Below are 16,015 nucleotides of genomic sequence, written 5' to 3'. Positions count from 1 at the left end.
ATGAAGACAGATCACCATGTAAGCCACAGCAGTTTCAACTGAAATCTAATGCTGAACAGAAACAGTACGTTGTGTTAAACACACACACCACCACAATTTAAAATAGAATTTCTTCACAAATAAATCACTTCTGACACTTCTGTAAAATAAATGTACCTTCTAATAGGTGAGGTGAAGTGGGTATAAATAGGTGAGGCTAAACCATAATGATGAAAATCGTTATCCATTCCAGAGCAGAAGTAAACAGCTTGCATCATGCAACGAGTGGTCAAAATTCGCAACAGTGTATTTAGGTAGGGGAATGTAGGAGATTCAGCTTTGTCTAATGATTCAGCTAAAGCCTTTGCTGAATCTGTCTTGATTTCCAAATTCTGGAAGGAGAAGAAAAAAAATAATAAAGGTCAGGTATTACTACCAAATACTAAAAGTATAAGCAGAAATGTAACAGCTACATCCATGGTAATCCTGTAGTAACGCACAGGCATCACATCTGATGCCACTGTTAGAAAAATAAAAATCTACCCCCGCAGAGGTTCCTCCCTCATTATTACTGGTGTTCTATGCAAAAAAAAGTCAGTAGCCTACGAGTCCAGAATATACATCCATTCTCAACTAAGAAACATTTTATGCCAATATTAACAAATTGGGTTTTTTTCTGAATAAATCAGAAGGAATATAAACCGCCTGTATTTATGCAAACAAAGATTCTCATCCAAGTACAAGGTTAAGTAATTGATTTTGCCATATTTCCTCTGCAAAGTTGTAGAAGTGATTTGAAAAACTACTGTATGACATTTTGTTCCCTGTTTGCCAGTGTTCTCTGACAAAAATTCAGATAGTGTGAAAATACATAATGAGTTTTAGATTTCCAGAAATGCAAAGTAAGTTTCATCAGATGATCAGTTGAATACGCTTTCCTTCAGGAACACACCAGTGACAACAAAGTATGATCCAGAGATCAAATTACACCTCTATTATGGTAAAATAATTGCATATTTATTAAAAAGTATAAATACAGCAGGGGCGGTCCCATGGTGTAATGGAGAGCACTCTGGACTCTGAATCCCAAGGTCCTGAGTTCGAGTCTCAGTGGAGACCGTACCGGGCAGTTCAATGCCTCCCTGCCATTCCATCCTGTCACATCTCGGATGCTCAGCAGGGTCAGCCCCGGTCAGTACCGGGTGCTGTGACAGTCCTGAGGACTTCACTGTCACTGTCCAAGCTCACTCGGCCGTGGCAGATGGACCTCAGGACTTAAACGGTGGGGCCAGTTCTGCGCACGCTGAGAGTCACCTAAAAAATCCACTGGGCAGGCTCGAAGGGCACACCCCCACGTGGGGAGAGCCCTTCCCAAATCTTCCTTCACGAAGTCTGGCCATACATACATACATACATACAGCATATTAATATCTAATTGTAAAAGTTGTGTCAAGAGTAGTGAAAAAGCCACTTTGTTTTTTTTAAAAGAATGTTTATCTATGCACAGGCATTTACCTTTTCAAATAAAAATTGTACATTAAATATAATTTTCAGAAAACAGATCATTATTCCAGTTTTATACCAGTGAAAAATTAAATGGGCTACGTTTGGGCTTGTCTATTAATCTCACACTGAGAGAATTGGAAATTTCTTCCTTGCCTTTAGAGGAAATGAAAAAAAAGGGATGGGGAAAGAGTTGAAATGAAAGTAAATATGAATGCACATCAGAGTATCTATAAAGTTAAAAGTTTAGCTCAAGTTAAACATTCTGAAAGTGTAAAATAATTTTTCTGTTCAGAGTTGCTAATTACATTAGACTTGTTTCAGGCTGAATAAACCTCTAGCTGATCTAAGGAGAAGATGGAAACTATAAAAACATTTGTTTACTTCCCAGCTTTGAGAGAAACATATTTGACTGACCAACTTTTAATTACATCAATAATGTATGTCATCCAAAGCCAAAAACTGACTCAAAAATCAAGTGACTTTGAAAGGAGAAACTGAAATTCATAGTATACAAGTGTTACAACACAAGACTTAGCAAGTGATTCGCTGTCTTTACCTAAGAAAAGGTTTAAATAGCGCAAGATTCTTTCTTTCATCCGGAGGTACAATTATCTTTCTACAACTACCAGCAACTTCAAAGTGTAACAGATACACTCTCAAAATAATGCTTTGCAACACGTATTCTTTGGTAAGTGGCCAACCAGTGAGGAAAACGTGGCTTTTCATCATTAATTCACTTAATTAACATGGTAAAAAACTTGCCTTGGACCTCGCAGCCTTCACAAGGATGTCATAATTTGATGGGGGAGGAGCAGGATGTTTCCGGAGCAAGGCAAACTCTGGGAACTCATCATAAATTTTTTGTGCTACAGAAATATTGGCAAGCAACATGAACTCTTCAACCATGGAATTTGTTTCTCTATCAAGACAAAATATTTTATATTGTTAGAAAAGCATTAAATTATACATTTTATCTAATGCCCAATGAAGAAACACTCCACAATCCTAACAATATTTATAATACTAACTAGTGGATTTGAACATTTATACCCTTAGGCAAGCAATATTAAGACTAAAAAACGTAACAATTATTAAGTTTCAAATATCAAGTAAAAAAAAAACCCTGAAATACTCTAATATATCAAATTTAAGAAAAATGCTCTTTAAAGGGCCTGAAAAGACCAACAGAAAGCCTCTTGATTTCTTCCTAAGAATAGTGTTAAAATATTGTACATATGAGATTTGAAAGTACTATTTTGCACACCATACAGTTGTGACAGCATATAGAACCTAGTGCAGATTTTAGCACAGAAACTAAGTGAGCTCAGTTGGTTAAAACCTGGTTGTAAATGGTTTCAATCCCCTGTACAGGTCATTGACTTAAGAGTTGGACTCCATCATCCTTGTGAGTCCCTTCCAACTCAGAATAGTCTGTGATTCTGTGATTCACAAAGATGCAACTGTCTGTGAGGTAAGTATTTGTCTTCAGAAATTGAATCAATGGTCCTTTTGCTAGAATTCCTCAGTAAACTTGTACCACTGCATATATGCCATTAACTGCTCAGTTGTTCGTAAGGTTTCAGTAATCCCTAACTCTCAAATTCTGCTTTCTCTCCTTTGTTACCACCAGTAGAAGAGCACCACACAGAAGCCAGTGGGATGTAGAGAGTTTGGAAGTTATTGCTCCGTGGGATCAGCAGTAAAGACACAAGCTCTTATATGAAGCATACAGTTCAAAACTTCCTAAACAAACAGTGCAGTAAAACAGAGGGATTCTCTTTCCAAGGATCAGCTTGCTCAGAGAAGCTGCGGATGCCAGAGTGCCGCAAGTATTCAAGTCCAGGCTGAAAGGGGCTTTGAGCAACCTGTATTCATGGAACGTGTTCCTGCCCATGGCAGGAGAGTTGGAAATAGATGATCTTCAAGGTTTTCTTCCAACTCAAATAATCCTCTCATTCTGTGACTGTCCTCCACTATTACAGGATCTTTGCATACTATTGACTAATGTTGCTACTTAAACATGTCTTTAAATCAATCCCTATGCTGAATCAACTAATAAATAAAATACATACTTGAGCTCCTTAGTCTGCAGATCAATAGGATCATGAGTTTCACTGTCCATGTGGAAACGAACTTCTGGTGAGGAAAGTGTCAAGGCTCTGGAAGACAGTAAGTGGTATTAATGAATTACAGTAAAGCAGACAGAGCAGCTGAGGTGCAAACTTATAAACACCCAGGTTTATAATAAAACGGTAACTTAAAATTAGCAGAAATTGCAGAATTAATGTTCAAATTTTCAGAAATTGTCATGCTGATGCACACTACAGTAGCTCCTAAAACTTCAAATGCTACTGGTCTGGTTCTGTTTTGATAATGATTCTAAATGATCCATAAGAAAAAGTTAACATCCTCATTTTTGGGGCAATGAAGATAAGCATTTTTATACAAATCAAAATGGGACCAACACTTCTATTTCCTAAGATTTTTCAATAGAAAAATCGACCACAGGACCATCATACAGTCTGACTGCACAAAAAGGCTAGGAAAAAATAGGGGAGAAAAAGGTGACAGGAACACTGCACTGTTTACCCATTCTCAATTCTTCTCTTCTTCAGAATTTTTGCTAATTTGTTTAATCCACGTAGGCTGGTAGTAATGTCATCATTCATAGTTGCGGAATCAATTCTCATCTGTGCTTCGGCGTATGTAAGAGAAGCCTTGAAGAGGTGAAAAAAGGAGACATCATGACACATAACTGAATACAGTTATGTCTTGCAGAAAGTGCAGCCTGCTGTCAAAGTTGGCTCACAATAATACAAAGCTTTACTTTCAACACCTAAATGCCTGGCATCCTCGAAGAATAATGGACAAATGAGGAGAGATCTATGTAAGACATTGAGAAACACGAGGCATTTATAGTGTTTTTGTGCTGATCCCAGGTCTAATTTTCAGAAATGTATTAAACACAGAATCCACTGAATTTAACTGGAAATTATAACCAGCTGGTATATATCAACTATGTCCAATATATATCATATACAAAGTAACTACAGACAAAAGCATTGAATCATTAGAGGTTTAAAACAGGACAGAATATAAAAATTTCTTTATTTTTATGATTCCATCACAATTTTGCAAGTCTAAGAAAATACAAATAAGGAGTAAGAAAACTTGTATTATCAAGTATATTTATTGTTGTTTTTGTAATATGGCTTCCAGCTTTTGTTCAGAAGTATAAAAATATTTATATGACAAACCTTGGAATTAATAACACTCTTTGTAAATCTGGTTTTTAGAATTTCAGCCTTATGGTTCATCTCCCATATGCACGAAAATGCAAGTCTGTAAGAGGGAGAAGGAGGGGAAAATCTGTTCAAATCCATACATAAACACTTGTAGTTTCTTGTCAGGATCAAAATATGGATCATATACACATACCTGTCCACGTTAGATCTCAGGGAGCATAAGTTGGAACTAAGTAGCTCTGGAACCATATCAATCCTCTGCAAAGTAAAGAATTAAAAGCGTGACTATTTATAAGTATGTATTTCAATTTACTGGTTTTTAATAGCTTAACAGTAATAACAACTTTTCTTTTGTTAGAAAAGGTCAGATTTCTGAGAGAAAAGTATGCTATATTAAGGAAATTAATTCCAAGATTCATTTAAACTATCATTTTTTTCAGTAACAGTTATTTCTGAAAAAAAATTGTGGTGTATAACAAATAAAATAAACAGGACCAAGTCTACAGTGTTAACGCATACAAACCATAGGAAGTGTGGAAAAGGCAAAAACAGGCTATTTCTGCAACTTCAGATTGGCATTAAAACAGTACCGCAGTTTCAGAGACACATGTCAATAATCCTTCAAAGAGGAGTTGAAAGGGATATTCTCCAGATAATGGATTTTAAAAGATAAAAAGGGGAAAAAATTGTCTTAGATAAATTAAGTGCAGCCTGAAGGAGTCCACTTTTATCCTTAGTTCAGAGACAATGTCTCTACTCCCAAAAATTAGAAGGGTAAAGCAAGGAAAGTTCAACCACTTCATTGTATAAAAAGCTGTAGAAAACAATTACTTTTTCACACAAATACACTGTTGTTCCTCTTTTTACTGACTCCTCATCCAAAGCATTTCCTGGACGAATGAAATGACTGACATCTGCAATATGTACACCGACCTAAAAAACAAGTATCACATTATGCACCTCATGAAACAGAAAGAAACTTTCTCAAGTTTTTATTTACAACCCAGCTTTGTTATTGCCAGTTCCCTTCAGCACCTCCATTATTTAGTAGTAAGAATAGTTAAAACCCATCATACCGATGATGATGAACAGTTGCAGCAATTATTCATAGTAAGGGCATGTGTACATCTTCTCTGTCCAGGGGCTCAAATAACCTCTTTCATTTTCTTCAAGGCTCACTGCAAATTCCTTACCTTCCATTTTGGCACACTCTGCTATTACAATTCTGAATTCCAAAAGGATGACATTCTGACTAACTCAGACGTAAGGGGGGTAGAGAGCTGGTGTTAAGCCTATAGCTTTTTAATTCTTTTTCTTAAATAAAATAATCACCCCGTAGGCATTACAGCAGTAGCTTAGCTTTTTTTTTCTGACAGTTCCTTGTCCTAGCTATAAATATCCTTGTTTATAATCCTTAGGTAGCAAATACATTTAATGTTAATTTCCCATACCACATGAAGATAAAGCAGGGTGAATTAAGCAAATTCCCATGTTTGGCACTGATGTAATGAAAATGAACTCCCGTTTATTTACTGCCATTTTGCAGCTGTGCAAACACCACTAATTTATTTATAACAGATCTGGAACTTTGCTTCTGTCATATGATATTACCACTACTGCATTGTTTGTAAAATAAAGGAAGAAGTAAATAAATAAATGATTGATTTCATACAACACCTCTATATTTCCATTTTCTGTTTCTCTGCAATGTAATGCATCATCAATATCTGTACAGCCAGGAGGATCAACACTACAAACGTTCAGATGCCGTAAGTCCTCCCTGTGCTTCATATCCTGAAATTTAAAACAAACAAAAGTTTCAGGAATTGCTTTCATATCAAAGTAAAAAGGATCATTTGAGAAACGTACATTACGTAAGACTTTCCCAAGCAACCATGTATTTTCAGAATGCTTTTGTTTTGTTTTGTTTTAGGACAAGATTAAAACAGATATGCAGAAAACTACAATGATAGAAAAACTAAGACAGAAGATGATCAAGTAATTTTTTTTTGTTGTTTTAAGCAATCAGGAAGAGGAGCAGAACACAACCATAATGTTGTTATGATTGTAGAATTAGCTGGAGCAGGAATTAAGATTTTTTTAAGTGAAATTTTGACTGATGTCCAGCTGAATGACTTGTTTAGGATAAGTCTGCTCTCAGCTCTAGCTTTTTATGGCTTAGATGTCCAGACAGTTGAAAGGAACTGCACACTTTGGAAGCAGCTGCCTCTGTACAATGGCTACAAAAAGATCTTGGGTATATTAGACTAGGCAACTGACTTTTATGGAGCTAATTTACACATAGATCCCTCCTTCTGTTTCCATTTAAAAAAATAGGAGTAAGTAATAAACTATAATAAAAGTAGCCCACCTCCAAGAAATTAAAACACACCAAAAAACCCCTCTCAGCCTAGCCCAAATCAAAAAATGTGCTTAAATTGTCTCCTGATGACAATTTTCCATAAATTCTAAAGCAACCATTTCCCATATCTAAGCGACTGGGGGGACCCTGAGATTCACTAACTGCATTTGAACAGAAATATGTGCTTGCAGAATTGCTTCTTTCTCTAATTACTGTATTAGCAGAAATACATTAAAGTCTCCATACCTCAGATTATTTTTTCCATGAAAGAGGCTCCCACATTTGGTTATAAAGCTATTTTGCAAGATAAAAAACTCTTAAGGATGACTGTATGACTATTTGAATTGTGGTCTCTCTCCTTAGCAAAAACACTCTTTTATCTTTTTATTCTTTAAGGAAACTTGTAATACGTTTTTTATCTTAAAATGTTTATCCTCAACAAACACAGTTTTAGACAAAACCTAAAAACTTGCATAGGTCTTGTTTCCACAGTAAATCTAGCTGAAAGTTCACCCTAAGACAAAATGTCCTGCACAACATTTCTTCTCTATTTCCGATGCACTGGGATATCCAAGAATGTCACAGTTTGCTTTGAAGGAGAAGGCGCAGTAATTATTACAATAATTTACAAATTATTACCTCTTCTGTAATGCTCCATGGCATTTTTGGTAGGAAACTAAGAACAGCCTGGGAAAAAGCCTGATGAGGGACATCATGTTCAAGCAGAAGAACTTCTGTCTCTGTCTCTTTATCTCCAGCACTTCCCAAATTCTTTACAAAATGACCCTGAGAAACAATATACATACACACATAAACACACACATCAAGTGATACCATTTGCCCAAAAATAAGTACTCAAACATTATCCTTTAGGTCACTCATATACTAAACTACACAGTGGGAGTAGTATTTTTTCTTTGGTTAACTTTCTCATCTTTGAGAGAGAAATTTAATTTCAAATGTTTATTTGATTCAGTAAGCCTGAAATGCACACACCCCCTCTTTTCATTGAGTGGCACTAAATTCTACACAGCTAAGACTGCAAAAATTGTAAATGTGAACTCATTTCTGCACAAAGGAAAAACCATCACTGTATAAGCAGTATAACTAGTAAGCTTTAATTACTCTATAGGTTTGCATTTTGTCACACTTTCTTCCTCACTTCTGTCATCCAGAAGGATCATGAAGTCCAACTCTCAGCCCTGCGCAGGACAACTCCAAGAGTCACACCACATGCAAGCTGGTCCCTGGTTAGTCTGTATAATGGACCTTAAGTAGCACGTGTATGTTCACTACAGAACTTGATGAGCAAGCTTTTTCAGTATCATAACCTGCTTTTCTTGGGAATAGCAAACTACACCATTTAAGGAATTCCTTAATTTGCACCATGGCACTTAAAAAACTTAAAATTAATGTCAACACTGTTTGCAGTTACTCAGTGCTGCAGATAATAAACATTTGACTTAATAAACACATAAAAATCAGATAACTAAAAGTTCAGAAGAAAACACTTAAACTTACATTAGGATACCTGGAATTCCTGGGCCAACCGTCAATAGCAACAATTATTCTTTGTCCTTCCAATGTATCTGCTTGTCTAGTTTCTATTCGAATGCGAGGAATTCTGCGATCAGCTGGTGTAAACAAATGGCGCCTTGCCTATTAACAGCCAGAAAAAAGAAATTAATTTCCAATTAAAGAAAATACAAAAATCCAGTTACCTACAGTAACTGGATTATTTCCTTACCTCTTTGATCTGTGATTTGGAAAGCATGCCGCAATATGGTCGCCAGTTTCGTTTTATAATGCCCACTACTCTTCCTGTGGGTCTCAGCATGTCCTTGTTAAAAGAAGTCTTCAGCTGGTAGAACACAAAGGTTAAAAATACAAAACTGTTTGAACTCATGGTAACATGGTTGACTATAGCATGTACCTCAAACCCTGGGAGTAACATTTTATGTCTCTTTATAATGCCATAAATTCTATTATAACTTTCTAAATGGAGCTATGCCTCCCTGTGCTTTGCATGAGTTTTAACATTTTCAGTGTGTGACATGACTTCTTAGTTGTGGAGCAAGCCAAGACAGTGGGACAAGACAGCTTCACTTCCCAGTCTTTTTCTGCTATTCTTTGTTTTTCTGAAATTATGTCCATAAAAAACACCCCCAGCCAAATAACAATCTCCATTATTTTTACCACCTATTTGAATTTCTAGGAGTTCTTTTTATGCTGCTTGAAGATTCTCCAGTAATTCTCAACATAATCATTAAAAAATGATTTCATGAAATTCAATGGAAAGATCATTTTTAAAGGAATGATGTCCTTGGTGAGGGCATGTGTGAGGACTGCATGCACATTAATTGGAATTACTGCAGGATGCTGAAGAATATTTTACAACTGGTTCCAAATGTATGCATTGTCTATAAAAGCTGGCTGGCAGCATGAAGCAACATCTGCTCCTATTCCAGCAAGTACTAATCTGCACATCGATACACAGATTGATTTACACTATTTTCTGACTACTGCTCAGTAACTTTTGGATTTATCAACATTAATGCAGTAATGTGGGAATTTCTAACTGATATTAATTAATAAGTATCCATTTTATACATGACCATGTATTTAACACAACTGTACAACTACAATTAAGTTTTATAACTTCTGTATTCACATCCTATAAAAAGCATGAATAAATCTAAATACTAACACTGCCAGAGTACTGCAGATTTCATTTCTCTCTTAACATAAAAGTTAAATAAAATTATTTATTTCATACAATGTTTTCTTTCTCCTCTTCATTTTCAATGTCATCTTCATTCTGGCCATCATCTTGCAAGACCACTGAGGACGGTGCTACCCATTCACTTTTTGCCAACAGCTCCACAGCTACAATATCTTCATGAATGGCTCGGTTTAAATGTTTTAGTCCCTGTACAATTATCTGTATTTTTTAGAAAACAAAAGGAAAATGCAAATATTCGTCATGATAAACACAGAAGACCCGAATTCAAGTGGCATAACAGAAGAGTAAACATGTGTAAGAGGCTCTGCACTCCAAAGAACATTTTAAAGCATGATTGTGATCCATCTTTGTCCTCTGTCTAAGTTTCTTAGAGTGCTGATGATCTTATTTCAGGATTCCAATTCCTTTTATAAAAAGTTTGTTTTCTCCTCTTTTTTTTTTTTTGTTAAATCAGACCATTCTGTATTTTGCAGTCTTAGGGACTCCACATATTACTGGGAAAAGAGCAATAAAAGAGAGACAGAGAACTATCTCCAGCTGCCACCACAGAGGGAAGGAGGAGACAGCTGCCACTGCTTGGAAACAGTGTCTGTACAACTGTATCAATTGAGAATCCAGCAGGGAGACAGACGGGCTGACTGCTGGGTGGGAAAAAGCCATTTACTCCTCACCAGGCACTGAAGATAGAAGGGGAAATAAAGCAAGAGAACTCCACAAGGGCTCATGACACTTTTTTCTGAAAATTCTCCTATACACTTGTTCCTGTCTTTCCCCATATATTTCAAACTGAATTTAAAAATTGTTACGAGTTAATTGAAAAACTATTAACAATGAAGAGTCAACTTTATTTTACGAATTACTTTATCAAACTGTAATTTTAAACACATTATTGTTTTTTTCATAAAACACAGTCACCATTTCAGTAGTCTATATCCATATGAATAACAAATGAAAATGTGAGCAAAAACATTAAAAAAGCCCAGAAGAGGAAAAATTATTAAAATGTTCCATTTTCACTTATGCCACCAGGAAAGAATTAAATATTAAGTCATTACTGAGGCTGGTTAGAGTTCACAGCCTGAAAGTAAAATGAAAAACTCACCTCTTTGTTTTCTTCAGCATCTCCATGAACCCAAACAGTAGCTTCAAGATAATTCTCTCTGCTTGCCCTAAAAGTTCCTTGTAGGTAAATACCAGATTTTATGCCCTGTTGCAATTTGCTAAGAGGAATATGTTCTGGGAATATTATTTTTCCACTTTCTATTTCTTTCTTTAGGAAAAAAAAAGGAGAACACATTTTCAGTATTTTATATTCATGATTATTTCCAAACTGAGCTCAGGAACACAACAATCAAGCTAAAAAGACTCCAAAATTGTAACTTTGTGCAGGTATGAATACCCACAATAATAATAAACTACCACTAAGAGGTATTTTTTCAAATGAAGCATCAAAAGCATAAAAACCATAAAAAAACCTTTTCCTGTTTGCCTGCAGTTACTTAAAAAGACACTGCAGAAGTGGCATACACTTTGATTTGGATATAGTGACTAAACATATCCTTAACAAAAAACCACTAGCACAGTACTATGTAGTAAGGAGTATATAGCACGCAGTGTAAATACTCTAAGCTATATGAAACGTGTTTCTGTGATTAAACTTTGGAGCAGTCAGACAATTACTACATTTAATTGCTGAGAAGATCACCTGAGCCTTCCACTTTTCTTTTTACTCTTGCAAGTTAAAGCTCTGTTCTACTAAAACTAACTGGTGAAATTAACCTTTCCATTTTTTGTAGTTAGTGTTCAGCTGTATCAGCTGTAGGTGAAAATGTAAGTCTTGGTTCTGATAAACACAAAGCACACGGAAGCAGAAGAGGATGTAGCTCATCTTTGAACTGCAGACTTCATTTTTGTCAACTTAACTGATCTCCAAATGAAAACACTTTTGAGCAGTAAGTTACCATAAACTTTCAAGTAGACACAAAGATCGAAGTAGTGGCAATACCTTTTCATTTTGTTTCAATTATTTCTCATACTTAACCAACTGTTACTATTCTCATCTTCACAACAGTTACCTAATGCAACTGCTTTTTTACAAATAACAAGATAACCTATTAACAGGCACTTAAGCAGCACTAGAAACAGCTGCTATGTCTTCTTTTTACTTTGCAGTTGTCAAAAAGTTAAATTGTCAAAATGGGAATAAAGTCCAGAGTCTTCATATTCTAAACTGATGCTAGCAGCCAGACAAACAGTATCCACTATTAAACTGCAAACCATTTTTGATTAATTTATTTTATAAAAAGAAAATAAAAACATACCCCTTCATCAGAAACACAAGCAAGACGATCTACAAGCTCAGGATTGGCTGTCAAGCTTTTTATATACTCCTCACCTACAAAAGTACACACAAATATTTATGCAAGAGATGGACAGGATTTAGGTATGAAGAGACTGCTCAGTTTATCTGAGCAATAATTTAACATATGTACTATTGCGCTTACATGTATAAGCAGTTATCCCTTCCTCTAGAGCTTTCTCTTTATTAGTTCTGTCATTTGTTAAAAAGATAACTTGAATCTTCTCCTCATCCTCTATTTTCTTCAAGTGTTCATTGTACCAATTCACTGCTACTCGGATGGCTCTGTCGTTGCGGTCATTCGAAGTTTCTCCTCGCTTTTGCTCGATGTACGTTTCTCTAAAGAAATTTTAAAAACAAAGGTCGGGTGTGACAAAATAAAACAAATCTCAGAAAAATTTTCTGGACTAATAATATCAAGGCTGTGAGGCCAAAAGAATCATTACTGTACTCATTTTAAAATATGTGTAACACTCCTTAGGCCACTGAACGGCCGGTAGACATACAGGTAAAGGAAAATAGGAAAGAAATGTTAATTTCTGATAGAGCCTTCTCACAGACAGTTGAAGAGAATTGCACTAAAGATCTCAGAGCTACAGATTCAAGATTCCTAAAACTACAACACTGCAGTATTGGAAACTAATTGTGAGCACAAAAGCAAATGAATTGCACCTTCACTTCTTAGAGCGTTCTGACACGAATTTACTGACAGATTTTTGAATTCTGCTACAGACTGAGCTGACAATATTAATAAAGCAGTGGAATATGCTTAAAAGGGACCCTAAAATGGAAAATCAGTATTCTATTGCTTAAGGTAACAGTGTTGTCTATAGAGCTTATCCAATATTCTAATGCCCTTTTCATAACATATATATGCTTACAGTAATTGTAAACAGAAAAGCTCCTGGAATACACAACAATTTCCCAACAGAATTTCTTAGAAATATGCAGTTCTATGCACACCGGTCTAATTTTAAATCCTACTCCACATGTTCCAGTTTTGTTTCCCAGTTTCTTTTACCAGTAAAACTTTGTTATATCCTATTCCACACCTTACCTATGATGCTCATTGGTGAAAGAATAGAAATGTTTTTCAGGGTTTTGAATCATGTCCCTAATTCGCTTATAGACTGGTGCACTCCGATTCCTGACTTCTTGTAAGACTGTCTGCAGCACAATGACATTCTTAATAACAGGATCTTCAAGGACATCAATCTGAGGAACAAAACGGAAATGAATGAAAATTATCGTTTAATTCTATCCAATAACAGGACTTGAAATATTTGTTTGGTTAATACATAAAAAGCTAACATGAATAATGAGTGGCACTACTTCTGCCTTTTTCTCTCACCACTGGGAAACTGAACAGTGTGTTAAGCTGCTTCCTCCTGCTTGGGGGGAAAAAAATCAAGTATGATTTTCCAGGCTCTCTGTGACCTGAATTTTTCTGAAGTAAAGATAAGGACTTATTCTGACTTCCAGCAAATTTATCCCCAAGGTATGCAGGACTCCAAACAAATGTAACGCCAAGTGTATACCAAAAATTTTACTTAAATAAAATGGGTTCCTGTAAATTAAAATTTTAGTAAACAAAATACAACTATGCATGATCTGACAGCAATTGGACACAATTTACAGGCTGCAGGGCACATGCCTTTGGGAGAAAAGCAAGACATAAAATAGTATCTGACCACTGTTACATGCCTGGATGTGCATGTGTAGGCTTAAATTCTCCAAAACCAATCCCACTGTTGCACTGCAATTTTAATTTCCACAAAGTTAAACAAACTGGAATTCTGCTAGCTGCTCTTCCTTTTTGAAAGACCTTTTTCTTTCTACAAGGAATTTAAAAAAAAAAATTTCAGCACTTTTCCTTGCCAACTCCTGACAGCCAAGGTGTGCAAAAGGGAGAAATGTACACCTAAGATCCATGCAAGCTGCCAGGATAAAAGGATGGGAACTCCACTTGCTAAGCTTGTGGTAAGGAACTGTGCAACCCACCTTCAAAATGAGACAGTAATAAGGTTCTAGAAGGCATAGCTAAAAGAATTAAAAGCAATGCCAGATCAAGCTTCTCTGAACCCGATGTTTAGATGACCTTAAATGATTTAAAGCCATGTTCATGGGAAGAAATCCAGTATTATTCTAGGTACAATGTGAAGTTGAAAACCTGTTTCAGTTGCCAGGCAAAACCTTTCCCTGGTGTTACCAAGACTTCCTAATTCCCATTTCTCCAGTTTGTGGCAGCACAGCCTCACACATTCTCAGAATGTTCTACAGGACACACATACAAACTTTACCACAACAAGAAGTCCAGTGCAACAGGCTGAAAACACCCTCTGATGTGCTGTTTTGGGAAGAGAATCCTTACAACTTTTGGGATGTGTAATTGCTAAAACACAAAAGTATTAAGCCCCTTTTCGGAATACTCCATATCAGGATTCATTATTTACTTCCAGCCTCCAATGTCTGCTCAGGGCTATGCTATCTTGTACACAAGTATTCAAAAGCAATCAAAGAAAAAAAAATTATATATCAAGCTTGGGATTTCAATGCCTTCCAGCCTCAAATGCTACCGTGTGCACTGCTCAGATTCAAACCTTTGCACAATTAGGGATGGGCTAGAGCCAATCAAGTTTCCCCCGTGCTTCCAGAAGAACACGTGGGATGATTTTGCAGACTATTCATTAAGTGAAGACAACATCACAGTATAAATAACATAAATCTACATTTTGAAAAACAGAAAAAGCATGTAAGAAAATTCTGGTTGACAGGAAAATTCTCGATGACTACCAGAAGATCCAAAAAATCAGTGACCAAAGATCCCAATCTCTGTTTCGGAGTCTACCGACTGGCTCTGCCTGACCTTCCATACCCGTATCAGATCACAAACGAGCAAATTAAACAAATGCACTCAGCACCAGGACAAGGGGGCACGAGCTTAAGCTCTGCCAGGGGAAATTTAAGTCGGATATAAGAAAAATATTCTTTCTAGAGATGGTAATCAGGCATTGGAATGGGCTGCCCAGAGAGCTGGTGGATTCACCATCCCTGGAGGTTTTTAAACTGAGACTGGACGTGGCACCGAGTGCCATGATCTTGTAAATGGACTGGAGCTGGACCAAGGATTGGACTTGATGATCTCGGAGCTCTTTTCCAACCCAATCGATTCTATGATTCATCCCTACCGTTCAGATCAAACAAGTGAATCAAACTAGTAAAGAAACCCCAGGCCCTCCAAAACCCTATAAAATCGGAATACAATGTAAGGCCACACTAGAGCTGGTGATGCTGCAGGGAAAAAAGCTGGCGGGGAAAGGACTGCCCGGTGAGGGATCAAACAGCCACAAAAATAAGGGGAGGCCCTAAGCCCACAAGGCGAGGGGCAATTTACTCACACGCGGATTTAACCAAAACGGGAGCGCTCGAGGCTGCACAGAGCGCACGGCCGGGCCCAGAGGGAGGCGGCGGCGGCGGTGTGCCCTCCCCGTCGCCCGGGCCTGGGGCTGGGCTGGGGCGGCGTCGCAGCTCACCTGGTGCAGGAGGAGGTTTGTGTCGGGCAGCAGGAAGTGCGGCGCGGGGCAGAGGCTGCTGGGGGCTCCGCTGGGCTTCGCCTCCAGCGCGGGCGCGGCCCCGGGGCCGGCGGGGGGCGGCGGGCAGAGCCGGCACGCGGCGGCGCCGCACGGGATGTCCTCGCGCAGGTAGTGCTCGCGCACCACCTTCACCACGGCGCCCGCCCGCGTGCGTCTCACGAACGTGCGCGAGGTCAGCATGGCGCGCGCGGGCCGCGGGGAGGGAGGGAACGGGACGCGCCGGGCCGG

General features: G+C 37.5%; 1 protein-coding gene across 1 annotated transcript in view; it reads right to left on the bottom strand.

Annotated features, from left to right (window-relative positions):
- DIS3 (DIS3 homolog, exosome endoribonuclease and 3'-5' exoribonuclease) overlaps nucleotides 1–16,015 on the bottom strand; it is a 21,620-nt gene extending 5,605 nt beyond the window's left edge. The window contains exons 1-17 of the mRNA XM_071550108.1: nucleotides 15,728–16,015; nucleotides 13,252–13,409; nucleotides 12,340–12,533; nucleotides 12,157–12,230; nucleotides 10,938–11,105; nucleotides 9,869–10,033; nucleotides 8,840–8,953; nucleotides 8,614–8,751; nucleotides 7,732–7,878; nucleotides 6,408–6,524; nucleotides 5,562–5,663; nucleotides 4,924–4,988; nucleotides 4,743–4,827; nucleotides 4,075–4,202; nucleotides 3,558–3,644; nucleotides 2,248–2,404; nucleotides 157–371 (exon numbers count right to left, since the gene is read on the bottom strand). Of these exons, the coding sequence (XP_071406209.1) occupies nucleotides 157–371; nucleotides 2,248–2,404; nucleotides 3,558–3,644; nucleotides 4,075–4,202; nucleotides 4,743–4,827; nucleotides 4,924–4,988; nucleotides 5,562–5,663; nucleotides 6,408–6,524; nucleotides 7,732–7,878; nucleotides 8,614–8,751; nucleotides 8,840–8,953; nucleotides 9,869–10,033; nucleotides 10,938–11,105; nucleotides 12,157–12,230; nucleotides 12,340–12,533; nucleotides 13,252–13,409; nucleotides 15,728–15,967 (2,354 nt within the window). The 5' untranslated portion in view covers nucleotides 15,968–16,015. The remainder of the gene's footprint in view (nucleotides 1–156; nucleotides 372–2,247; nucleotides 2,405–3,557; nucleotides 3,645–4,074; nucleotides 4,203–4,742; nucleotides 4,828–4,923; nucleotides 4,989–5,561; nucleotides 5,664–6,407; nucleotides 6,525–7,731; nucleotides 7,879–8,613; nucleotides 8,752–8,839; nucleotides 8,954–9,868; nucleotides 10,034–10,937; nucleotides 11,106–12,156; nucleotides 12,231–12,339; nucleotides 12,534–13,251; nucleotides 13,410–15,727) is intronic.

This window comes from Pithys albifrons, chromosome 1 (genome assembly GCF_047495875.1).
Source record: "Pithys albifrons albifrons isolate INPA30051 chromosome 1, PitAlb_v1, whole genome shotgun sequence".
Taxonomy (NCBI): Eukaryota; Metazoa; Chordata; class Aves; order Passeriformes; family Thamnophilidae; genus Pithys; species Pithys albifrons.
Note: the sequence above shows the minus strand (reverse complement) of the source record. Positions and strands in the feature narration are given on the sequence as shown.